General features: G+C 44.5%; 1 protein-coding gene across 4 annotated transcripts in view; it reads right to left on the reverse strand.

Moving 5' to 3' along the window:
* Positions 1-1,689: 1,689 nt before the first annotated feature.
* Positions 1,690-21,229, reverse strand: part of LOC110502384 (bone morphogenetic protein receptor type-1A) — a 60,213-nt gene continuing 40,673 nt past the window's right edge. For all 4 annotated transcript variants that reach the window (XM_036959690.1, XM_021580364.2, XM_036959688.1 and 1 more), the window contains 10 exons: positions 12,879-13,038; positions 8,557-8,659; positions 7,515-7,614; positions 7,287-7,383; positions 6,901-7,039; positions 6,392-6,584; positions 5,871-6,168; positions 5,442-5,617; positions 4,315-4,445; positions 1,690-4,046 (listed from right to left, as the gene is read on the reverse strand). In XM_036959690.1, coding sequence (XP_036815585.1) covers positions 3,921-4,046; positions 4,315-4,445; positions 5,442-5,617; positions 5,871-6,168; positions 6,392-6,584; positions 6,901-7,039; positions 7,287-7,383; positions 7,515-7,614; positions 8,557-8,659; positions 12,879-13,018 — 1,503 coding nt within the window. In that variant the 5' untranslated portion in view covers positions 13,019-13,038 and the 3' untranslated portion in view covers positions 1,690-3,920. The remainder of the gene's footprint in view (positions 4,047-4,314; positions 4,446-5,441; positions 5,618-5,870; positions 6,169-6,391; positions 6,585-6,900; positions 7,040-7,286; positions 7,384-7,514; positions 7,615-8,556; positions 8,660-12,878; positions 13,039-21,229) is intronic.

Genomic DNA, 21,229 nt, shown 5'->3' on the forward strand with positions numbered 1-21,229 from the left:
AGTTGGTCATTTTTGCTACATAAAATACATGCTTAATCACGTGGACAAGTATCCTGCCTCTAGTTGTGTTTTGGAGAAAATGGGGGTCATGTTAGCAGTAACTGCATAAAGTTACTGTGAAACCAAGGTAAATAAAAGCCATTTCTCTCAGTTCCGTGCTATGAGCAGTTCCTGCCTTTTTGCTTGGTAGGGCAGAATAGAGGGCTTTCTGTGCTTTATGTCTTCAACATTTCTAATACAGCACCGTGAAAATGTATTTGCCCCCTTTCTAATTCTCTACTGTACATATTGTAGATACTGAATGTTATCGGATCTTCAACCAAAACCTATTATTAGATAAAGGGAACCTGAGGGAACTAAATTATACATATTTTAATAAACAAAGTTATGCAACACCCAATTGCCCCCGTGTGAAAAAGTAATTGCCCCCTTACACTGAGTAAGTGGTTGTAACACCTTTAGCTGCAATGACTGCAACCAAATGCTTCCTGTCGTTGCTGATCAGGCTCATGTCGCTGTGGAGGAATTTTGGCCCATTTTGCATTCAGAACTGCTGTAACTCGGCAACATTTGTGGGTTTTCAAGCATGAACTGCTTGTTGCAAGTCCTGCCACAACATCTCAAATGGGATTAGGTCTGGACTTTGACTAGGCCATTCCAAAACTTCAAATGTGTTACTTTTTAGACATTCATGTAGACTTTGTGTTTTGGATCATTGTTTTGCTGCACTTCAACTTCAGATCACAGACAGATGGCCGGACATTCTCCTGTAGAATTCTGACACAATAGAAGGAACCATGAATTCTGCTTTAAGGCAAGTCGTCCAGGCCCTGAAGCAGAAAAGTATCCCCAAACCATCACACTACCACCACCACGCATGACCGTTGGTATAAGGTTCTTACTGTAGAATGCAGTGTTTGGTTTTCGCCAGACATAATGGGACCCATGTCGTCCAAAAAAAGTTATACTTTTGAATCATCTGTCCATAGAACATTCTTCCAAGAGTCTTGATGATCACCTAGGTGCTTCCAGATTCCTTTTGGCAAACTTGAGTAAACTTTTTGGATGACATGGGTCCAGACCTAATCCCAAATAAGATGTTGTGGCAGGACTTGAAACGAGCAGTTCATGCTTGAAAACCCACAAATACCGCTGAAATAAAGCAGTTCTGAATGCAAAAGTGGGCCAAAATTCCTCCACAGCGACGTGAGACTGATCAGCAACGACAGGAAGCGTTTGGTTGCAGTCATTGCAGCTAAAGGTGTCACAACCAGTTACTCAGTGTAAGGGGGGCAATTACTTTTTCCCCACACAGGGGAATTGGGTATTGCATAACTTTAATTAAATGAAATAAGTATATTTTGTTATTTGTAAACGCATGTTCCTTTTATCTATTATGTTATGGTTTAAGATCTGATATAATTCAGTATCGAAAGGGGCAAATACCTTTTCATGGTACTGTACATGAGGCCTTAGCCTCAGGTAGAGAAACAGACCCTTTTCTACAAGACACGGGCTCCATACTGATGAGTTTTAAACTCTTATTACAGTACATCAATATGCCGTACCTTTCTCCCCCAGCAGATGGCAGTGCTAGACACCTTTACTGGTTTTAGGCTCGGTCTCCACAGTCAAACCAACAGTTAATTGGAAGGAAATGAAACAATAACCCAAGACCAGACCACAAAGTTGTGTACTAAAATAAGGTTATTTACTTTCAAATTGATACATTGGACAGGCTGTGTACAGAAACAGAATCGCTTTCTTTCCTTGGTAAACTCAAAAAAAGGCACCTTTTAACCAGATGCTGTATAAAAACACATTAAAGATGTACATAGAGATTATTCTATATGGTTTTCTTGCATATTACAAAGAGGAAAACACTAGTTACTGCTCAGGTGAAATATTTCTTAAATATCTACCATATGTACTGTTAGCTTAATTCACAAAGAAACTGTCCTGACACTAGGTTGCACGTGATTTCAGCGAACATGCACACTTAAACATGTGCGCAAACCCACAAGCACTGCAAGATATTTTTTTCAGAATTTGTATGGACACAAGGGAAGCAAAAGCAAACATTGGATAGATAAAGAGGCAGACACAAAAGGAGCAGGGACTTGGAAGAAAAAGTTAAGAATACACTGGCCAAGACTTGGATCCTATGCAAGAGGGTTAACAAAGGGCACGATCTGCATCTAGAGTTGAAGACAAGTGCTTCAGCCAAGGATATTATTTATGTTGTTTTCATTTCATACCTGTATGAAGTTCTAAATGTAGAAATGCAGTTCCTCTTGTGCTAAATGGTCATAAATGGGCTTGCTCTACCCTCTGCACTGGCCCGCAGATAACATCACTGAGGAAATATGCAAATATATATTTGCATGCGTCCCAAAGCAAGCGGAAGTGGTTTCACTTCAGTGTTGCATCTACTGTATGTTCCCTCTGTACTTGACTGCAATTCTGTCACCCGAGGAAGCTTGATGGATCAAAAAACGTCAATGGCATTAAAGCTCTGGCTAACTAAATGTTTTTAGCACAAGTAAATATGCCATTTACCATAGCATTGAGTAAGCTATATAATTGCACATTAAGTTAGTAAAATATTGCATATTTTCTGAACTAATGTTGACTTGTGAGCCCTATGACAAACCTGACATGTAGGACCCCGGAAGACAAACTATTACTGCACAATGGTACAGTTCAACGGCTGAGCTCACATGATGTTTGGCAATATGAAAGTTGGCCACTTAATGAATATATATATATATCTGTAACTCAAAATAGAATGAAAAGCAAGAGAAGAGCAGGGGGGGGGGGGGATTCATCTTAGATCTATGAATGTGGGCAAGAATCAGTGGGGCGTCGGGACAGCAGAAATGTCAGATTAATCATTTTTAGAAAGGCCTAATTGATGTGTGCCCTCTAAGCTGCACACTTTTGCATTGGCTTCATGAGGGCCAAAATATGCCATTTTTGTGTTCTGAACTTTCCTCCCAGAAGACATACAGAATATAACACATACGAAGAAGAGGTAAGCATAGAGACATGATGGGACACAAACTCCCTATTCACAAATGTCCTTTGAATACAATTTTGCGTTAAATATGTTTTTTTTTTAACCAGACGTCTTTTTTTGACAAGTTACTAAGTTGAGGTTTGTTGTAGGAAGCACAGTGACAAGTTGATTTAAGGCAAGTCAGGTATCCCCTCTTACAACGTCCTTGGTTGACTGGATTGCTCATAGCTCTTGAAGCAGGTGGCGTTTGAAGCCCACTGGACGTGAATACCATTGCAGCATGTATTGTTTTTTGTTGAGGCACGGCATCTATCGATACAATATATTTACATATTAAATTCACATATAATTATAGTACCTTATTTCGTAATTACTCTACTTATGAGTCGAGAGACATTTTAATATGGCAGGAGAAGACTGTCCTGAAGAGAAAAAAATGTTGGCATAAAAAGCTCACAGGCAAAAATCGAACATAATTGGCAGGTGGTGACGCTTGCGAGGGCAGTGTCTTGGTTTGAAGTGAGGCTCTAAGGTTCCTCCATCATATTCCTTTCTGCCCATCAACATGTGAGCAGGAAAATGCCATCCCCCTCCACACACAATGTCATGTTTTGACTTTCACAGAAAGCATTCAATGCAGCACGTTAACCAAGAACTCCTCTGGCCAGGGAGGGAATAAGGGAAAGAGCCTCTGGCAGCAGCATCTGTCCGTTGTGGTGATAGAGACTCATGGAGGTTAACTCTCTATGCCCAAGGCCCAGTGACAACAGGGTCCTTTTTCTCCCATACCCTGTTCCTCCTCCCCTGCCAACTGAACAGAGGTGACACATTCAGCATTAGGACACACTGGGGAGTTCTGTCTCTAGGTCAGGCTGTGTTGAGTATGTAGGGGGGAAAAGGATCAAATCTTGATGTCCTGCGATTCTACCATTTTGGCCAAGGTCTTCTTGACTCGTAAGATGGTGAGGCGCGAGGCGGGGTTGTGGGCCCAGCACTCAGACATCAGCTTCAGCATGGCTCTCAGACACTGGAGAAAACACACACACACACACCCCGCTTTAGGAGTTTGGTCTAATTTAAATAACCTCTAAATACACAGTACTGCCTAGGCAGATTTGTACTTATTATAGTTTTTAAGTACTAAATGCAAATGTTTTCATATGGGTTACAACTGGATAAAAGACAACCTTTGCCTTCTTCACTCATTTACATGTGTTTATGCATTGATCTTCAGGTTCTTTCTCAAGGGTCTCGTACAGGCAAAACCATATTTGCCCTGATAAATCAGGACTCACCTCGTCACCGTTCCACCTGTTGGACACGGTGGGCCGCAGCCCTTTCACACACACCACCTCCAGCATGTCCTCAAAGGACGGCTCTGCCGGCACCATCTCATAGTAGGGCAGCTGGTGGTCCTCCACTATGCCTGAGAGAGGAGAGGGAGATAGTGACACGTAAGCAAAGAGCAAAAGAACACCGGGTTCAACCATACCGTCAGTGTAGCGTTTTCCATAACCAGTTGAAATCTTAAGCCTATCTGGTTTTTTTTTTTCTGTAGCGATTGGCAGGGCCTAAAAACAAACACCTGCGGGTAGATTTTTGGCATTGTCGTTGTAATATGTTTGTTTTCACAAGCCATGTTGGCGGGTGGTCGGGGCTCCATTTATAGATAAATAAATGCTTCAGAAGCTTTTCTCTAAGTGTTTCTGTCTTTTTGTTGCATAGCTGGTAGCTAATCATCACGCAAAGAACTACAAATCCTGTAGCATATGCCGCAGGACACGCATCAACACCGCCTGGCTGGGAAGCAGCGCGCACTGTGATTGAAGAGCTGAAGATTACATTTTTAGATGCGCTATGCACAGGCATAATAGTTGGTCTAATTTATTCAAAAGTCTACCTAAGTGAGACTTTGTCTTTGTGTTTCTTGGCTTTTTACATTGTTTTGTTCACATGCTAGGTTGTTTTGAATTTTTGAGTTCGCTTCAGCGAAGACACATCGCGTTCTAGTCAGATTCTATCTGACAGGCACACGGTCACTGACAACTCCAGTGCCCTCGTTGCCACGGTAACCTTCTGCCTTAAAGGGGCAGTTGAACAATTGTCTCATTTGTAAAAATGTTGGTTACAAGCCTAAGGTAACAAAAATGAAATAATATTTAGCAATTTAACACCTACCTTCTGACTAGTAATACATTTATTGTTTTGTTATTTTGGCAGAAAAAATATTTAGGCTGGTAAAGAATCTGAGTGGCTGGTAGACTTTTGGCTGGTGACTGGTCTGGAATATCAGTATCAAATGTGTACACAAATGCCTGTAGATTCGTGACTATAAGGAGTGTGTGCGTATACGCATCTGTATCTGTCTGTATACATGTCTATGTCGGTATGAGCATGCGCGCACGTGTCTATGTCCCCATACCTCCTGTTACACAGCGGCGGGCCATCTCCCAGATGATGAGGCTGTAGCTGTATATATCAGCCATGATGTAGGCCTGGAAGTGGTTCTTGTTCAGGGTCTCGCCCAACACCTCAGGGGCCATGTACCTCCGGGTCCCCACCCGCGTACTCAGAGGAACGTCCACCTCGTTGGTATCACTGACGACAAGAGAAGAACAGGAATTCACAGGGAAATGGTCAGTTGCTCCAGAAACAAAACTTCAGCACTGTTTAGAAGAGCGGCCATAAGTGAAAACATGGGTGCATTCATTAGCACACACCATAGCAAAACGTTTTGCATCACAAAACGATTGTTGCTTATTGGACAAGTTCATGTACTCCCTCCATGCGCGTCAGTTTTCTTACGTTGAGTGCCTAATGAACACAACCTTGAGTAAAACAGTCATTCTACCTGTTGAACTTGACAGCCAGACCCAGGTCAGCGATGCAGCAGGTTCCATTTTTCTTCATCAGGATGTTCTTGCTCTTGAGGTCTCGGTGGGCGATGGCCGGCTTGCCCTGGGTGCCGTAGATCTCCGTGTGGAGGTGGCACAGGGCACAGGCAGCGGAGTAGGCCAGTCGCAGCAGGCTCTGGGTGTCCAGCGTGGTGAACTTCAGGTAGTCGTACAGGGAGCCGTTCTCATGGTAGTCTGTGATGAGGAGGAGCTGCGTGAAGGCCCCGGTACCCTTGATGTCTGCTGCTATGAACCCTGAGAGGGGTGAGAAGAGAGTTGAAGGATGTTTAGTGCTATATTGAGATGTAGGCCTTGCCCTGATACATGACTGTTGACCTCATGTATTAGGGCAAATGTAGGCCTAAAACCACTCCAAGTCAATCAAGACTACATTAAAAACTTAGATTCAGACCATTTTAGATGGAGGCAGAGACGGCAGTCTTCTTTACTACAAGCGAGTGGTAGGAACGAAGCTTACCCAGTATGTTCTCGTGCCTCATGAGGACAGTTTGGTAAATCTCAGTCTCTCTGAACCAGCTGGCCTCCTCCCGGGTGAAGAACACCTTGACGGCCACCTTCTCTCCCCGCCAGCGGCCCAGCCACACCTCGCCGTACCGCCCCTTGCCGATCTGGCGTACCATCTGGATCTGCTTGGCAATGGTACGCTGCACCTACACGACATACCAGGGAGAGGCATTGAGCATCAAGTGTGCCACAGATCATACCTACTACAACTTTGCCCATTTGTTATTTTCTTCACGTGATATTCGCCGTTTCAAGCATAGATGTGTACTAATGCTTTGTACGGCAGTGTTATAATTTTCAATTTTACTGAACCTACTATAAATCTAGTTATGACCAAAGACAAACACAAAAACAGCTGTTACACTTTCCTGGAAAGCAGAAAAGTCACATTCCATAGCCAAAGGCTTTCCATCCAGGCCACATGCTCCAAAGCCCCTCCCTGTGTGGTGTGGGGGATCTTACCAGCAGGGGGAGCCCAGAGCCACTGCTAGAGGACTGGGACTGGTTAATGAGTTCTTTGAGAGACTCTCCCACAGGGATGAAGGCCTCGTCCTGCTCCAGGTCCCGGTGGTACCGCTGCCTCTCTGTCTGCCACTTGTACCTGGCAGGAACACACACAGATCAGTACACAATGCTAAAGTTACAATATGAACAAGAAGTGCTGTGAGGCAACAAGTAAATCATTATTAGAAAAGGGGTGAAACCGACTAATCTCAAAGAAATGAAGAAATGGCACCAACAGTTCCCTTGTATTCTACCACCACGACTCAAGTCACTGTATATTAGAGACAGTACATTTGGAATCGCTCTCTTTCTGTTAGCTAGTCCACTGTAATAGCCAGTCCTACCTGTAGTAACAGACTACCGTGATGCAGATGAGAGTGCAGCAGCACACAGTCATTGATATAAGGAAAGCCAGCCAATGGGCACTGCCAAAGTAGGTACCTGCAAAACAAAACAATTTGTGTTCCCAAATACAATTTCCGACCCAGACAAACTAGTATAAGAATACCATAGTGGAGCCCCTACAAGAGGTAAACACCAACAGTAGAGTAACAGTTGGCCCGGAGCCTCACCAGTGTCCATTGGGGGAGGTAATGTGGGCTGCAGGTCCCGATTACAGAAGTCTGTATCGCAGCATTCGATCGTTCGCCTTGTCTGAGCCCTGGGTGAATCCTGAAACAATGGTTTGTTGGCATAACAAGGGTTATTTAGAATGATTAAACAAGAACAAAATATGAATATTAGCTATAGACTCCGTGGCCAGTTGAGTTAACGTCTCTCCTACAGACAGTGAGTCAAGTGGCAGTGGCTTGCTATATAAAGCAAAGGCGTCAAGGGATTCTGTTACTGTTTGATTGAATGTTAGAGCGTGGTATGATTGGCGGTGCCAGGCGCGCCGGATCTCAGTATCTCAGGAACGGCCACCATCCTGGGCTTTTCACGCACAACAGTGTCTAGGTTTGACCAAGAATGGTGCGACAATTTTTTTTTGAAATAAACATCCAGTCAGTGGCAGTCCTGTGGGCGAAAACAGCTCGTTGACGAGAGAGGTTGAAGTAGATTGGCAAGAATCGTGCAAGCTAACAGGCATGCCACAAACAGAAAAATAACGGCGCGGTACAACAACTCGTCGATCCTTGTCATGGATGGGCTATTGCAGTAGACAACCACACCGGGTTCCACTCCTATCGGTTAAAAATGAGAAGAAACTGCTCCAGTGGGAATGCAATCACCAACCCTGGACAATTTGCCTAGTGGAAAAACATTGCCTGGTCCGACGAATCCCGGTTCCTGTTACTTCATACTGATGGTAGCGTCAGGATTTGGCATAAGCAGCATGAGTCCATGGACCCATCCTGCCTGGTGTCAACGGTACAGGCTGATGGTGGTGGTGTGGAGAATGTTCTCCTGGCACATGTCCAGTCCCATGATACCAATTGAGCAGTGATTGGACGCCATGCCCCGAAGAATTCAGGCTGTTATGGATGCAGTGTCCAACCCGGTACTAAACTTGCTACTGAGTGTACATATACATTCAATAATGACATTCATGTACCATGACATAATTGACATCCATGTGCCCTTGTCTTCCCTCCATTCAGACAACATGCTTACCTTGCATTGAAAATGTGAGCCTTCATACTTCATGCAGCCAGAGGTCAGAATAGCTTCTCCATTCTCGTCCTCCTCGATGATGGCAAAACACTGGCCATTCGTCCTACAATATACACATTTAATGACTACAGTTCCAAAACACACATAGGTAAGCATTTTGACCAAACCTGCCATTCATCACAGACCCAAAAGTCAGAGTTGGAACAAACATCTCAATGAAAGATTCTGGTAATTTTGAATACTTTTAGCAAAAAGCTCAGAAAGTTGCTCTCACAAAACAAAAGCGGTCCCTGAACATTGCGTACTACGTCACATATTTGCAGATATGTACGCCACGTCACATTCCTCTGTCTCTTGCTCTGCTGTGGGTGTATCATGTGCATCGTGCTAGCTGTCACTCATATGGCGAGGGGCTGAAGCTCATTTGTTGAACTCAAATTATTAGGGGCTGGCCCATGTGGGGGAAATGTAGGAAAAATGGCACAGCACAGCTCCCAGAAAAACAGTCGCTATCAAACTAGTGATTTCGAGGTAAGACCGTAATTCTGCTCATACATTTTGCATGTATGAACGACACGTTGACACATCCAGCCCAAAGCGGGAGGTAGGGATGCACGATATGTCGGTGAACATATCGAAATCGGACGATATTAGTCAAAAATGCAAACATCGGATTCGGCCCGATGTCTAGTTTAAAACCGATGTCAAAGCTGATGTGGATACCTATATAACGTAGGTACATGATGTAATGATGCCACGTAAAATGTTGCGCTACACGTGCAACACAGCATTCCTAACCTAGCCCACAATGTCTGCTGTGTGGATCGAGCAGTCAACAAGTCCAGCAGTCATTTGAAAGAATAAGAACATTTCAGCGAGACAACTCAAAGGCGAAATCCATTAACGCCGGGGATATTGGAATCCATTGCCCTTGACAATCAACCGTTCTCTGTCGTGGGTGATGTTGGGCTTTCTCGACTGGTCGAGCACTGGTACACACTAACATTACCAAGTGAGCTATTGTTCAGATGTTGCCCTACCTGAGTTGCACAGTAACAGCGTCACTGCTATTAGCTTCACGACATACTATGGAACGCCAATTGGGTCTTTGCGTGTCAAAAAAGATAAAACGTCAAATAACACTAAGCTTTCAAAGCGTATAAGCTTTTAATTTGACACGTCAAATAACACAGTTCTATTGTAGAATGTTGTGTTCTGAATTTGCATGTGCAAGCCAAGCGCCACCACTACTATCAGTAGCACTGTCAATGCTGTACAAGAAAAGTCTGCAAACAAGCAAACACCAGCCACAAACGATATGTTTACAATACCACGTTAATAATAAAGCATTATGTGTTTGACTGCAAATTTGGGGTAGCTAGCTAGCTTTAGCTTGGTACCTACCTAGCACCAACACAACCAGCCTGAAAACAAGGTTACAATTGGTCGAATCATGCCATATTTAGACTAGATGTTAAACAAGGTTGGAATGTGAAGCAATGGAATTGGGTATTAGTCTACTCAGTGACACCCACAGAACACAACTGTGAAGAGTTTACGCAAATATTAGCGTTGTAGCTCTTATCACGGGACTGTGTCAGCTTATTGTGTGTATTAATATTCCACTGTATACAGTGCCTTGCGAAAGTATTCGGCCCCCTTGAACTTTGCGACCTTTTGCCACATTTCAGGCTTCAAACATGAAGATATAAAACTGTATTTTTTTGTGAAGAATCAACAACAAGTGGGACACAATCATGAAGTGGAACGACATTTATTGGATATTTCAAACTTTTTTAACAAATCAAAAACTGAAAAATTGGGCGTGCAAAATTATTCAGCCCCTTTACTTTCAGTGCAGCAAACTCTCTCCAGAAGTTCAGTGAGGATCTCTGAATGATCCAATGTTGACCTAAATGACTAATGATGATAAATACAATCCACCTGTGTGTAATCAAGTCTCCGTATAAATACACCTGCACTGTGATAGTCTCAGAGGTCCGTTAAAAGCGCAGAGAGCATCATGAAGAACAAGGAACACACCAGGCAGGTCCGAGATACTGTTGTGAAGAAGTTTAAAGCCGGATTTGGATACAAAAAGATTTCCCAAGCTTTAAACATCCCAAGGAGCACTGTGCAAGTGATAATATTGAAATGGAAGGAGTATCAGACCACTGCAAATCTACCAAGACCTGGCCGTCCTTCTAAACTTTCAGCTCATACAAGGAGAAGACTGATCAGAGATGCAGCCAAGAGGCCCATGATCACTCTGGATGAACTGCAGAGATCTACAGCTGAGGTGGGAGACTCTGTCCATACGACAACAATCAGTCGTATATTGCACAAATCTGGCCTTTATGGAAGAGTGGCAAGAAGAAAGCCATTTCTTAAAGATATCCATAAAAAGTGTTGTTTAAAGTTTGCCACAAGCCACCTGGGAGACACACCAAACATGTGGAAGAAGGTGCTCTGGTCAGATGAAACCAAAATTGAACTTTTTGGCAACAATGCAAAACGTTATGTTTGGCGTAAAAGCAACACAGCTCATCACACTGAACACACCATCCCCACTGTCAAACATGGTGGTGGCAGCATCATGCTTTGGGCCTGCTTTTCTTCAGCAGGGACAGGGAAGATGGTTAAAATTGATGGGAAGATGGATGGAGCCAAATACAGGACCATTCTGGAAGAAAACCTGATGGAGTCTGCAAAAGACCTGAGACTGGGACGGAGATTTGTCTTCCAACAAGACAATGATCCAAAACATAAAGCAAAATCTACAATGGAATGGTTCAAAAATAAACATATCCAGGTGTTAGAATGGCCAAGTCAAAGTCCAGACCTGAATCCAATCGAGAATCTGTGGAAAGAACTGAAAACTGCTGTTCACAAATGATCTCCATCCAACCTCACTGAGCTCGAGCTGTTTTGCAAGGAGGAATGGGAAAAAATGTCAGTCTCTCGATGTGCAAAACTGATAGAGACATACCCCAAGCGACTTACAGCTGTAATCGCAGAAAAAGGTGGCGCTACAAAGTATTAACTTAAGGGGGCTGAATAATTTTGCACGCCCAATTTTTCAGTTTTTGAATTGTTAAAAAAGTTTGAAATATCCAATAAAAGTCGTTCCACTTCATGATTGTGTCCCACTTGTTGTTGATTCTTCACAAAAAAATAAAGTTTTATATCTTTATGTTTGAAGCCTGAAATGTGGCAAAAGGTCGCAAAGTTCAAAGGGGCCGAATACTTTCGCAAGGCACTGTAGCTTTACCTAAAGATTGGGGATCAATGAAATGGGGTAACAGTCTACTCAATACCCAATATATTTTTTTCCCAACGTCCTCCTCAGAGTTATCAGACTCCAAAACATCCACGCAGTATTAATTTTCCTCTGGAATGGTGTTCAATACACATAGGTTGACAATAAATGTGGCTCAATTCACAGTTGTTTCAGAGTCCCGCAATAAGAGCTACGACACTAATGTTCTCTGGGTGTCACTGATACCTGTGGATTGTGGATCAATGACATGGGGTAAGGCTGTACAGTGAAATAAGTATGCCCCAATGCAATTCTAAAGTATAATACATCCAGTGTGATTTCAGATTTGTTAAATTAACAAATTATTGTCTTTTGTTGATTTTATATAACATTCCAACCTTCCGAATAGTGTTTTTTGACATGCAAAGACCCAAACGGCGTTCCATAGAAATCCTGGTTGAGAATGAAATGACTGAACAAACGAACAACGAAACAGCACAGCAAGTGAAAGAAAACGGTTTTGATGATGTTTATCTGGTAATGGAGACATACGTAAATGCCAACAAAACAACTTTTTGGTCAGTGTGGTGTGTGTGTGTAACCTTTATTTAACTAAGCAAGTCAGTTAAGAACTAATTATTATTTACAATGACGGCCTACCCTGGCCAAACAGGGACGACGCTGGGCCAATTGTGCGCCGCCCTATGGGACTCCCAATCACAGCCAGATGTGATACAGCCTGGATTCGAACCAAGGACTGTAGTGCCGCCTCTTGCACTGAGATGTCGTGCCTTAGACCGCTGCGTCCATGTGTGTGTGTTAACTATTTAACTGTACTAGAATGCTTAAAAGGACGCAACATTTTAATATTGGTTATTGGCATCAGGTTTTTTGTCAAGGAAAATATTGGATATCAGTCTCAGCCAAAAATATAATATCAGTGCGTCACTAGCGGGAGGTTTAAAAAAGTATATTTAGTAGTCGCCAAAGTTACGGAGCATGTCTTTAAGGATTTGGCCTTTGGGAAAGTACAGAGTGTACAACGAGGTGGTTGGTCACTCACTCGCAGGTGTTATTTTTGTGGTCCTCTGGACAGTGGCCCGAGCAGTAGCAGCTCAGAAAGCGGGCGGCGTCCTCTGGGGCCACCGTGGGCCCGTCTCCGGGCTTCCTGGACTCATGCTTGTGCCCGGTGCCATGGAGCATGTGGTCTGGATTCTGACCAGCTGGATGGACGGATTGAGGAGAGACAGAAAGGGAGGAGAAGAGAGAGGGCGAGAGAGAGAAAAACAGTTGTGTTTTATAATGACAGTAAAAATATCACAATCCATCATTCTTTCCTTCCATCTGTTTTAAGTGCACGCATCACCGTTGTCTGGCATACAGAACATATAAATACACTGTGTCACATTACTTATTCCACCACGTCTGGTTCGAAGAGTTACAGTAGTCAAATACTAGGCTATGTAATCAGAGTAAACACAATAGCCTTACGGTTATTTTTAAATCTGCTGTCCCACCCTCTATTAGTTTCTATCTGAGAGCGGTCTACACTGGTCCTGATTGGGTCCTCATCTGATGAACCTGATCCATATAAGGCCAGAGGGCTATTTATACTCCGTACTAGTGTCCAGCCAGGGCCATCAACATGGATGAGTGTAAGCAGAGCAGACCAGAGTACGAAAGGGCCAAGCCAACCACTGTTGTTCTCTCAGCACAACTTTAGCACCGTTGCCAATCTGATCGCAATTACATATGAAATTGCAAACAGTGTGGTTTTACTGGCGGAAAAATTGAATATTCACGCAGGCTATGATGTTGTGGTTCTTAATAATGGCAAGGTTTAGTACACAGCAAACGTTTACGGGTAAACTCAGTTTACGGTGGTTAAAGTAGCCGAGCGCTCACTGCCAGCGCTCTGTATTAACAGCGTCTAGAAAAGGGCATCGGCAACAAATCTAGACACATATTAAGGAGCCAGTCAGAGCCATTAAGATATGATACACGGCACCATGGGTACAAGGTCAGGAAAATAACATTTTACAGAGCAACACGCTCATTTTAGGTTAAGTATCTTATGTTGTATTAAATGTGTACGAGCTCACCGTGTTAATCCTCCTATTAGTCTGACACTCCTGCCACCTCTCCTCATGCCCTTTCTCCTGATCCCTTTTCCTCTCTCCCCTTCTTTTATTTAACTAGGCAAGTCAGTTAAGAACAAATTCTTATTTACAATGACGGCCAAGGAACAGTGGGCTAACTGCCTTGTTCAGGGGCAGAATGACAGATTTTTACCTTGTCAGCTCGGGGATTCAATCTAGCCACCTTCCGGTTACTAGTCCAACGCTCTAACCACTAGGCTACTTGCCGCCCCGATGCCCCCCTGCAATGCCGTGTCCCACTTTCCTTGTCATTTCACCTCTTGCCCTCTTTTTTCCCAGTCCTACAACCTGTTGTTCTTCTCTTCCTTCTCTGTCCCTATCCCGCTCTTCTTGACTTCCACCTCGTCCTAACCCCCCCCCCCCCCCCCCCCACCCATTTCTCTGCCCCCTATTTATTTTCCTAGCCTCCTTGTCCTTTCACCTCTGCCTTTTTCCCCAGTTCCCTTCCTCCCCCATGCTGCTCAGGAGAGTGAACCTGGGCTGTGGGCCTCGTGAGCACAAAGAACAAAGTGATGTCTGTGTGTGGTGCTCGGCGCGGCTGCGGGCACTTCCTCTGGAGCATGACGCGACTCGAGCCTGCTCGAGTTCAGACATGTCTGCAGAGGGGCCAATCACCTGCAAAACCTACAATTTGAAACGTCTCGGCAGCAGGACAGCAACAGGGCAGACGGTTTTTTTCTCTCCCTGCTGCTGTTGTCTCCATCGCCGCATTCCTTTCCTAGACCCCATTAACTGGCTTCAGAGTTGTTGTTCTAGTCTTTCTCAGGGATATTTCCCTCGTTTTTACAACCGAGTGTCCAGGAGGTTCTACATTCAGGCTGCATTCTCTGAGTAATTCCATTGGTAAATGACCATTAAAAAGGCAAGTGGAGCGATACAATAGCTTCCGCTGGGCTTCCGTTCCTTTTTACAGTTCATTTGTACACTGATCGCGTACATAGAGACTCACTGGCATACTGATGTCAGCTAGCCTAACTGCAGAAATAGACTACCACAACTACAAATGCTTCACTTTAGGTACTGTACTTCAGCCAAGAGAATTTCCAAGAAATGTAATTGAAACCCCAGAGGGTGTCAGGTAAAAAACCTGCCAGACATAACTTGGTTTTGGGATCCTAAACTAAAACGATTGCGAAACACTTCTACAAACACATAACAGTTGTATCGGGGGAGAAATAAAAGCCCATTAGAACAACTAAAGCAAAGCTGATCACAACTTTCTTCACTAAGATGTTCTGTGCATAGAGAAGAAGGGAGACACACTACAGTCCTCATTAATGTGTCAAGACGATATTTCACTAGGACAGATTTATGAAGCCCGAGTGAGAATAGAAATCAGTGTGGCAGAGGTTGTGAGCTCATAGCTGTATCGTTAGAGCTGGAGTCCTAGGGCATAGAACAAACCATAATGTGTTGAACAAACAAAGGTGGCGGCGGCTACCGGTTACGGCAGCACCACCCTGAAAATAATTAAGTGCTAATGGAAACCTGAGCAGTCCTACAGTGAGATAGCAGAGCTGGCCTCGGGAAGCTGGGAACCAGGGGCTTTGAAGTCTGCCTTCTATCAGTGAAGGGGGAAAACGACACACAGATTACAGGACTCCAGAGTTCCGACATTCTCCTGGGTGGTGGGAATAGACTCACAGTCTCGCGGTTTCTTCGCTCTACATCCGTCACAAACACGGTCTCTCTCACACACACACACACCCAAAGAAATAAAGCTCAGAAAAGGAGGCAGATAGTCTAGACCTCTTGCCATTGATATTACACACAGGAGATTTAAATCAAAATCATATCAGAAATTGTTCCGCTAATAAACTACGCTTAAGTGGTGGCATGGCCCAGGGCCCAGTTTGAGCTGGGCTGTCCCTTGGTGATGTCAGAGCTGTGTAGGGAGGCAGAGTGGAAACTTATAAACACACAGCAGACTGGAACTGGATCAAATGGGCCAGGCCCCAAATAAAAACCAGAGCGCTATGGGTAGATGGCTCTTTCTCCCTTCCACACTCTCTCCTCCCGTCTCAGCTCCTTCGCTCTCCTTCTGGGAGCTGTGCCTGGTCTAGACTGGCTTAAGTCATGTTTGAGTGATTTGGGGGGGGGGGATTCAGGAGGCTCCCGACGCTTTGATGAGGTGATGAAAGCCTCTGGTAGTCCACATAAAACTGACACGTTTTTACTGCAGTCACTGGGGGCTGTGAGGACTTTTAAGGCCCCTCTCCATCTCATTGGAGTCAGAGAAAGCCATGTTGACAATACAAGATTTAAAGTTCAACATCAATCCCCCCCAAAGAGCCTCAAAGCCCTTTTTGTTCCTATATGGCCTCTCTAGTGAAAACCCGGAGTACCTCTCTCCCCCCTCGACAAGGAGGCCTGTGATTGGCTGGGGAGCAGTGGCTGTCAGTGAGGCTGGAAATGGCTGCTGCTCTCTCTAACTCTGCCTCCACATGTGTGCTTAATTCTGCCGCCAGTCACGGCGGAGTCTGAGGTCTGGCAGAGCACGCCCAGTAATGAGCCTTTCCATCTCCAGTCAGCCACATGCTCTTAAGGGGCCAGCACACTCTGACGCTAACGAGCCACTCCATCTACAGGCAATGTAATGCATGGCTCTTAAAGGGCCAGCAGCAGAATTGTTTTTATTGTCAGATCCAGCCTTAAGAGTGCGGCGCCATGATCTAAACAGTGTTCTGAACTGGTTGTTCTACCAACAGGGGCCACTGTGGAGATGAGGCGAGTAATATGTCCTATACCTGCAATAGTGGTGCGCGGGTTAGCTGTTTGTTCACCTGCCCGAAATTGCTAATAGACCATGTGCAAACAATGTGATCAAGTGAAAATCTGAGACACCGCAACCGACCCTAACCCGCTATTAAAGAAAACGCGCTGTAGGCTACAGTAAGGCACGGTGGAAAGGTTTTTTGACAGGGGTTGCAGGATTTTCTTTGCCTGATGTAGATATATTTCTTCTTATAATTTCCGGCATTTTGGTAGGCTATTTGTAGTTAACGTGTCTATAATTAGATACATGCAGCTTCTCTTCTGTCATTGCCCTAGAAGACTAAATAAACCCTCGCTAGACCAGAATGTCAGAAAGCGATGGAATGAATGCTTCCATCTAGTTGACGTCCATAAAGTTCTCGGTCATCTCTGCTTCTTTCACGAAGCAGAGACTAAACTTCGTTGCTCCGCGAAAGCAGCAGCGAAGTGAGAACTTGACCAGGGAGAAAATGACAATAACCAAACGGACATCAGTTTGACCATTTATTAGAAAGCTGTGAAAATGACCCAACATGTTTATGATAAGATTTCTGTTCGGCCTGGATGCATATTCACAGTGCGCACACACACGCACACAAATTACTATAAGGTTTATTTCTATGCACAGGATGCATAAAGGAATAAATCATATGTATTCACCTCGCTCGAGTCTAATTTTAGCCTACATTTGGTGTATAATTTCACTGAAAGAAATGCTTAATTCTGTAGGAGTTAATATTAAGACTATGGGAGTGGTTATAGACCTCATCAGTCAGTGTCCAGATATCAGTTTCCATTTAACTCATCTGAACAGTAGGGCTAGTTTCCTTGACATGCCATAGGCCTATTTGAAGTTCCTGTCTTGTGACTGTCAAATTTGTACAGCGTTTCACAATCATCATAACCGACACCGCTATCAAGATCGACCAACTGGCAAGTTTCTTCACTGACATTTTCAACCTCTCCTTGACCGAGTCAGTAATACCTACATGTTTCAAGCAGACCACCATAGTCCCTGTGCTCAAGGAAGCGAAGGTAACCTGCCAAAATGATTACCACCGCGTATCACTTACATCTGTAGCCATGAAGTGCTTTGGAAGGCTGGTCAAGGGTCACAACACCATAATCCCGGAAACCCTAGACCCGCCCCAATTTGCATACCATCCCAACAGATCCACAGATGATGCAATCTCAATCGCACTCCACACTGCCCTTTCCCACCTGGACAAAAGGAACATATATGTGAGAATGCTGTTCATTGACAACAGCCCAGTGTTCAAAACCACATTGCCCACAAAGCTCATCACTAAGCTAAGGACCCTGGGACTAAATACCTCCCTCTGCAACTGGATCCTGGACTTCCTGACGGGCCGCCCGCCTGGCGGTAAGGGTATGCAACATCTGCTGCTAAGCCTCAACACTGGGGCCCCCCAGGGGTGCGTGCTTAGTCCCCCTGTACTCCCTGTTCACCCACGACTGCATGGCCACGCTCGAGTCCAACACCATCATTGAACTTGCTGGCGACAACAGTGGTAGGCCTGATCACTGACAACAATGAGACAGACAATAGGGAGCAGGTCAGAGACCTGGCAGTGTGGTGCCAGGACAACAACCTCTCCCCCAACGTGAGCAAGACAAAGGAGATGATCGTGGATTACAGGAAAAGGAGGGCCAAATACGTCCCCCATTCATGTCGACAGGGCTATAGTGGTGCTACAGAGGGTAGTGCGTATGGCCCAGTACATGGGCATGGGGGGCCAAGTTCTAACCATCCAGGACCAATAAACTAGGCGGTGTCAGAGAAAGGCCCAACAAATTGTCAAAGACTCCAGTCACCCATGCCATAGCAAAGTCTATGTCCAAAGAGTTCCTTAAGAGCTTCCACCCCAAGCCATAAGACTGCTGAATAATAAATAAAAAGGCAACCTAGACAATGTGCATTGACCCCCCTCCCTCCCCTCATGTTTTTATACTCCTGCTACTTGCTGTTTATCATCTATGCATAGTCACTTTACCCCTACCTACATGTACAAATGACCAACTAACCTGTACCCCGCACATTGACTCCCCGATACCCCCTGTATATAGTCTGTTATTTTGTGTTGACATTTTTTTAACCAGTTTATTTTGTAAATATTTTCTTAACACTGCATCGTTGGTTAAGGGCTTGTAAGTAAGCATTTCACTGTATTCAGACCATGTGACACACAAATTGATCATCCTCTTTTACCACTTCCCCAAATCTTTCCCAAACACACATTATTTGGCCATTCATTCTCTCTTTTTTCCCCCTCTCCATTTCGTACCTTTTCTCTTATTGAATTAAACTTTTTGCCTCCGTATCAGCGTGAACTTTTCCTGCTCTTCCCAAAAGCATTTGGTGTATAGGCTATTCGGCGCACATACAGGTAGGCCCTAAAGCCCAAGGCTTACACACTAATGCCAGACAGCCTCAAAAAATGAAAGAAAAAAAAAGCCTATAGCTTTAAATTGCACAAGAATTATACATTTTTAAAAAGGCATCGTTTTCTCTTTATTCATCCTGCCTGACACCCACCACCCTTCTTCCACACAATATTTCATGACCTTAAACCAGCCCCACAGATATAACCCCGCGGGACTGTGGGTTATGAGTTAACCTGCGCATCATTAATCTGCATAAACACAGTAACTAAAACATGCCCTCCACTGAAATCCCAGGCAGGAGAAAATGTGTGTGCGCATGTGTGAGAGACAAATAGATGAGAGAAAAATTTTAATCAGTTCACAGCAACTAACCCCAGAGACTATCAATGTCACCTTTCTCTCGAACCTTGGGGATGAATCTGGACGGGGAGAGAGCTGCCTGAAATGAAATTACAGCTCGAGGTGGGTGAGTCAGCAAGAAATAGTATGGAGGTATTAGCTGACAATTAAATAAGTCATACAACAAGTGAGACACCCAATTTGAAGGCTCCCCTTTCAGCTCCATCATCACTTTCCCAGTAGGACACAGATATGTACACCACAGTTCCTCAGGTTTGTGATGCAGACAATAGAAAAATGACAGGTGTTACCGTAACCTCTTCACCACAGTACATTTCAACACCACAAATCAAATACATTTTGTTCATATTAATCACTACAAGGCTTTTGTCCAAAACGTAGCGGGGGGGGGGGGGGGGGAGACCCACCTTTCCTTCCATCTGTTCTTTTGAGTGCTATTGGAGAACTTCCTGAGAAGTTTATTCAACAACCCTTGTTACCCAGCAACAGTTGATGAGTACCGTGAAAAATATTTAACAAGTTGCTACAACCTCACACATGGAAAACAGAAAATAAAACTAGACCTATAAAACATGCATCTTTCCCCCTTGGTGAGACAACAGTGGAATTTTAATTGGTTTGTTGACACCTTTGGAACAAAAAAAAGTGAGTCTGAAAAGAGCATTCACAAGTTGGCACAGCAGGCCCCTTATACAGCCACCCTGGCAGCCTATTGCCCAGCGGGCACCTCTGTCCCTGCCCCCTCTCTCCGTAACGCTTGGCATATGCCAGACCCCACACTCTCTCGCGTATCAGCTAGTGTGGTGTAAAAAAAATTGAGAGAAAAAAAAAAAAAACTCTTGTAGGATTGAATTATTTCCGGAGAACAATGAATGTTTGGAGTGGTTTCTGCCCTGTAACGACTGACAGTACAATAGAGGAAACGGTTAATGTGCAAAAAGGAACCCAGAGCGCCGACAATCAGTTCAACAGCTTCCTGTAGTGGGGGCGGGGGGGGGAGGGGTTCTCCGACAAGTCACTACTGTCGATGACTAAGCTGCAAAGGAGGAAGGAAGGAGAGAAGCTAACCTGGCCCAGTGGGTACAGAGGCACTGTTTCACTGTACAGTATGCCTGGGACAAGGACGACAGAGTCAACAGAGGCTAATTAACAAAATAGCGTGGGCTCTGTGATAACAAAACACGGTCATAAATTCACAACTGATTCTGAGCTACGCTCTCTGAGACTAATCATCATACCTAACACTTGGACCAGCCTCGCCTTCCTCTTATCAGCTCGCTTGTTTGTGTGTGTGTGTGTGTGTACGCTCGCTCAAAGGCTCTGCTTTCAGAGTAATCAACTCCTGATACTTGCCTTAACATCTCATTGGCTGGTTAAAAGGTGACCTTTTACGAGCCTGAGAGCTGCATCTTTATGGTCATGGTTGGCTTTATGGCTGCCGGGTGAGTCACCGTGGAGGCCCAGCTGGGAAGGCAGTATGAGAGCAACAGTAGGAGCAGCTAGGGGAGCAGAGAGAGGCCCTTTTATGTAGGGGAGCAGAGAGAGGCCCTTTTATGAGGCCCCGGCACATTAAGATAGTGCCATATCCTTCCGACATCAAACACGGCAGTACAAAACCAGCGTGATGCTCGAGTCTTCCGTGACTAAATTGTTTTTGTGATCGGAGCATATTCAGTGTCTTTTGGACACACATTTGGAACATTTAGGCCTAATTTTCCAATTTAAGGGCAAAATA

The sequence above is a fragment of the Oncorhynchus mykiss genome, chromosome 23 (genome assembly GCF_013265735.2).
Source record: "Oncorhynchus mykiss isolate Arlee chromosome 23, USDA_OmykA_1.1, whole genome shotgun sequence".
NCBI classification, from domain to species: Eukaryota; Metazoa; Chordata; class Actinopteri; order Salmoniformes; family Salmonidae; genus Oncorhynchus; species Oncorhynchus mykiss.